At 38.4% G+C, this 5,316-nt stretch overlaps 1 protein-coding gene across 1 annotated transcript in view; it reads left to right on the top strand.

Moving 5' to 3' along the window:
* LOC122529886 overlaps positions 1 to 2,604 on the top strand; it is a 251,889-nt gene extending 249,285 nt beyond the window's left edge. Inside the window, exon 16 of the mRNA XM_043656393.1 lies at positions 1,321 to 2,604. Within this exon, the coding sequence (XP_043512328.1) occupies positions 1,321 to 1,660 (340 nt within the window). The 3' untranslated portion in view covers positions 1,661 to 2,604. The remainder of the gene's footprint in view (positions 1 to 1,320) is intronic.
* The last annotated feature ends 2,712 nt before the right edge of the window (positions 2,605 to 5,316 follow it).

Genomic DNA, 5,316 nt, shown 5'->3' with positions numbered 1-5,316 from the left:
ATATATATATATATATATATATATATATATATATATATATATATATATATATATATATATATATATATATATGTATAATAAAATTTATATTAATTTAATAATAATTAATTTATAGAATAATATTTTTAAGAATTATATATTTATGTCAGTTAGATATAAAATTAATTATTGCTCTTTCTTTAATTGTTCATATAAGAATTATTAATGACAAAATTAAGATTATGTAGAAGATATTATATAATAATTAGACATGGATTTATTTCTCCCAGATTATTGTATTTAATTAATTTAATTTATAATCAAATTAATAGTAATAATAAAAATAATTAATTTTATATACTTTTGTTAATAATAAAATATAATTATTTTGTTTTTATATAATATTAATTTTTTAAAAAACTTTATTCACATAATTAATAATTAATATATAATAATAATTTTTTTATATTATATTAATTTGTTATAATTTAAATAATTTATTACAATATTAAAAATTAAAAATTTTTAAATATAATTATAAAAATTTTTTTACATTGAAAATATAGTGTTTTAAATAAACTACATATTTAGAAATGAAGACATTTATATCTAATTATAAAGTTAGAAGCTTTAATTTTTTATTTCAATAAATTAGAATTGAATAACATACTTTCTAAAATTGAAATATTTAAGACGCTGAATCTCTACTCTCTAGAAGATGTGTACACATATTAGACAGGCTGGTTTTCTGTTTTAATTTTTTAATACAATTCAATATAATATTATATTAAATTTAAAAATTTAATACATTTATTAAAATATAATAATATTATATTGAGTTGTATTAAAATTCTTATTACATTTTAATATAATATTATCATATTTTAATTTTTTAATTTTCGTGGTATTTCACAATTACGTCAATTACGAACGAATGGATGCCATATGTGAAATAAAGTAAGCATTGCGGTCGCGACACTGTCAACGCAGTGGAGGGGATAGCGCCAGCGAATCAGAAAAGTGTGTGTGGGGGGGGAGGCCGCCAGTCAGCCACCTCTGGTCTAGTAGTATGAAAAGTATCGTTCAGCGAAGCGAGAAAAGAGGAGAAAGTATCACGCTGCCGAATATTTTAACGTTCTAAAAAAAAACTTAAAAATTATAATATACACAATATAATATTATACAATATTAAATTAAAGTCAAAAAGAGGCATTTTTATTGTTAATAAAATTCTAAATTTATGTGGGAAACAAGGGAAAAAACCGAGCTTCTTTCGAAAGAATAAATATCCGTGGTAGCAAGGTTCCTTTTAACAGTATTTCTCTCATTTTTCGCTTGCAGGCCGTCGGTGACGTCGACCGCCGGTCTTCAGATGCCAAGGGACTGCGAACAGCGATGCCCGGAGCTGGACGCGTGCATAAACGCGTCGCTGTGGTGCGACGGGATCTCTCACTGTCCATCGGGGTACGACGAGGCGTTGACCCACTGCTCGGTCCTGCTCCAGCTGCCGCCTCTTCACCTCGGCCTCGGGATCCTCGCGATCGTCACGATCCTCGGCGTGATCTGCTTCGTGATCTGGCGGATCTGCAGGCAACGGGCGAACCGGTCGATATCGCAGCACCGGCTGAAGAGCATCTCCTCGGAGACGGCGATCATCGACGGGAAGGAAGTGATTTGCTGACACAGCGACAGTTCTGTGCGGTACGTCGAGGTCGACCGGGTGACCACCGTGTGACGATCGCCCACCATCGTCCCGTTCGTCGCTCGTCGCCGCGTCGTCGCGTCCCATTTCGCGTCCTCCTCTTGAACAGGCCACGGCGACGCCCGCCTCCGCGTAACGCGCAGAACTGCCCTGCTCCGCTGGTACACTTCGTAGGCGGATTTAGACACTGCTCCAGAGGACGCTGGTTCGCTGTTCGATGGCCCCTCGACCGCAACTTCTTTCGCGGGACCCTGTTCTTTCTTTCTTTCTTTCTTTCAGTTTCACTCGGATCAGATTCTGGAAGGGAGTCTCGTTGATTTCCAAAGCTAGGTGCTTGTTCGTTTTTCAAAGACTCCCTCAGTCTGGAGTCCCGGATTTCCTCATTCGTCTTCTCCCAATGGCATCGTTGATCCTCTCGACCAGCTGAAACGAAACGGTCTGCAGTTCTCTTCTGTGCTTTGCCCTCCCCCCGAGTCCTAAACTTCGCCAGCGCCGATCCGCGTTATTGGTTGCGCCGAGAGTGCAGAAGGACCTCTCTCCGAGGTTAGAAACTCGAGTTGCTTGAACAAGGACAATAAGTAATGAGATGCTAGTGTAGCTAACCTTTTGTCCCTGAACCACCACACAAACGAGGTATATGAATAATTGTACTTTTTCCGCTACGGTTTTGCAGTCCTGGGACTGCATTTGCCATTTTTGTGTCACATTCTGCCGTACCGATTCAGGCAGGTTTTGCACCGCAACGCCACTAGTGGTGAAAATCAAAATTAAAAAACGTGAACAGTGTTGCCAGACTGTCTCGAGAATTACTTGTTGAATCGAACGTGGTACTTTATCGATAAAGAATTATATTTGTCACAACGAATGCATTGCATGGTTGTTAAAAATTTAACGCAAATTTGAATATGTAAATAAATAAAACATAATAATTTTAACATCTTGATATTAATAATAATTCAAAATTGTTGGAAATTTTTTTATATTATTCATCTTGATATTAATAATAATTCAAAACTGTTGGAAATTTTTTTATATTATTCATCTTGATATTAATAATAATTCAAAATTGTTGGAAATTTTTTTATATTATTTATCTTGATATTAATAATAATTCAAAATTGTTGGAAAAATTTACACACGAAACCACGTGTTAATAATTTAGATAATTTACTAAACTTATTATATATTGAAAAAAATTGCGATAAATCCGTGAAACATGGATAGAGATAGATTCTTTCATTTCGGTATTACTTCGTTCTCTCGGTTCACATTTTGATATCAAAAGCTTGACAATACTGTAATGAGTCTCAGAAATTACAGTTGCTGGTTACATTCGTTAGTTCCCAAACTCGCCGCTGTTTTAACGTAGAGTGCGCTAGAGAACCAGTGATTCTTTAGTACGTCGATACTTCAGGTCCACGAAAGTTCTATTCGTACACCTCGTCTGTGAAACCACTTGTCGATCTATCGGTAGATCGAAGCCTCGTATAGTACATATTACTCACGATAGAGGAGCTTGAAATTCTGTTAGACTTGGCGCTCGATTGAGCCATGCTGATCCAACGAAGAGGGGGGCAAGATGGCGGTCGTACGGGCATCGAACAGGGAATCAAGCAAGAAAAACTCGCACTATGATCGTTCGATCGTCCATCGAGGTGATCTCGACGAGGACAGAAGCACGAGCCAATGGCTCCTCTCTCTCTCTCTCTCTCTCTCTCTCTCTCTCTCTCTCTCTCTCTCTCTCTCTCTCTCTCTCTCTTTCTCCCTTTGTAAAATATTCGGTCAAAGTCGCGCGTGTTCGGATGTTTTCATCGGCTGTTTTCATCGTGATTCGCGAAATAATTCTCGCCCACTTGCGTTCAATTTGCATCATAGAAACGTTCGTTCCGCATTTTTGTCGAAACAATCGTCTTGAAATGCCTTTGGAAACTCAAAGGAGTGACAAAAAAAAGTGAAAGGGGAAGTGGCCGCGCGAGTCACGATGAAACAGACCTGTATGGGAAAAATCTGTCCGAGAATACTATACCAAGGTACTGACCAAGTGTTTCGAGTGATTACCGTTTAGGCAAAACGTAACGAGACTACTGTCACGCTAGCGATAAGACGACTTCGGGAAGAACGGACACGAAGTGAACGACGTAGAGATTATGGTAGCCTGAAATTATGTGATATATATAATGCTGTTTCTCCACGGAGCTGTGCTCCGTTTAATAATGATTGTTACACGCATATACACACATTCACACACACACACACACACACACACACACACACACACACACACCCGTCGGGGTGGAGAAGCGTCGAGCTAATTTTCAGCTCGTAGAAACTGCCCGGACGCCGGCAACTTGTACACCATGTTCATAACTTGTACATAACTATAATTATTTATCTATTTGTATCGGGTAACGCGGCACGTTCGCAGCTCTGCCGCCCCCCTCCTCTCGAACGTTTCTAAGATTCTGAATCTAATTTACAATTCGCCCTCCTCCCCCCCCGATCGTTCGATCGCCGACAGGATTTCTCGCGCGTTCGAGACTTCGCCTTGGCTACTTGGCCGATAAGCGTGCAGAGCTCGCGAAGCGAAACGAACGAACGGAAAGCAAAGCGAACGGAAGGTGACGAGGCGAGGCGAGGCGAGGCGAGGCAGAGGCAACGATCGGAGAACGATCGAAAGGGGAGAGAAACAACGACCGATCGGCTAACTGAGATCACCGTCGCCCCCCGTTTCCTCGATGTGTTCGACTCGGACGAGAACGAAGGGGAAAAAACCATCCGCGAACGTACGTCTTACTGTTAGGGAACGATGGCAACCAACCCCCATTGTACACACGTCGATGAAGAGACAATCGTTAATGCATTCGCGCGTGGAATCGCGCCTTTGTTTATTTATTGATTTTTCACGGGTTAAAGGAAAAAATGGCCGTTAGTACAAAAAGTGGTGCAATTGTAAATTTTTTTTTTTTTTTTCATTTTATTATTAACCTCTTAGCTGAGACGACGCGACGACGAATTACAGATTATGTCAGAGTATGTGAAATCGAGTTGAATCACAAGGGAATGACTAGGTTAGTTCTTTTCTTCTTAAATCGATAATTTTTTATCGTTTAATTTAATTAATATTAATATTAATAATTTTAATCGTTTAATTTCATTGATATTGTTTACAAAAACTTTAACGTTCGTAATTCTCTTGTTAGACAAAAAAAAAAAAAAAAAGGAATCAAATACTTGGAATAAAAAGAAATTGTCTTTTTCAGGGAAGTTAATCCTGTAACAAAAAACCAATTCGAACAAGTCACGTCTGAAAGATGATTTCCAGCATGCGCACACAGCGAACTATGTGTGTATCCAGATTGACATAGCATTAAAAACTATTGAAAAAAACTGATCGAGTATACGCGAAGTGTATACCTTCGAAATGATTCCGAGACGTCAAAAATTTACAAAATACACGTTTCGTCTTTGAAGAAATTCGAGTGGCAAATTGCAGTTACTTTTCTCGCGCGGCCGTTCGTTCACAGCTAAGAGGTTCACCTCCGTGTTGGTTTTTAAACAAAATCGAAACGAGATTTCGACGAAATCCGATGGATTCTATAGCAATTTTGCGGAATTTCTCGGCATAAAGGGGGGGG

Source organism: Frieseomelitta varia, unplaced genomic scaffold (assembly GCF_011392965.1).
Source record: "Frieseomelitta varia isolate USP_RPSP 00005682 unplaced genomic scaffold, Fvar_1.2 scaffold_314, whole genome shotgun sequence".
Taxonomy (NCBI): domain Eukaryota; kingdom Metazoa; phylum Arthropoda; class Insecta; order Hymenoptera; family Apidae; genus Frieseomelitta; species Frieseomelitta varia.
Note: the sequence above shows the minus strand (reverse complement) of the source record. Positions and strands in the feature narration are given on the sequence as shown.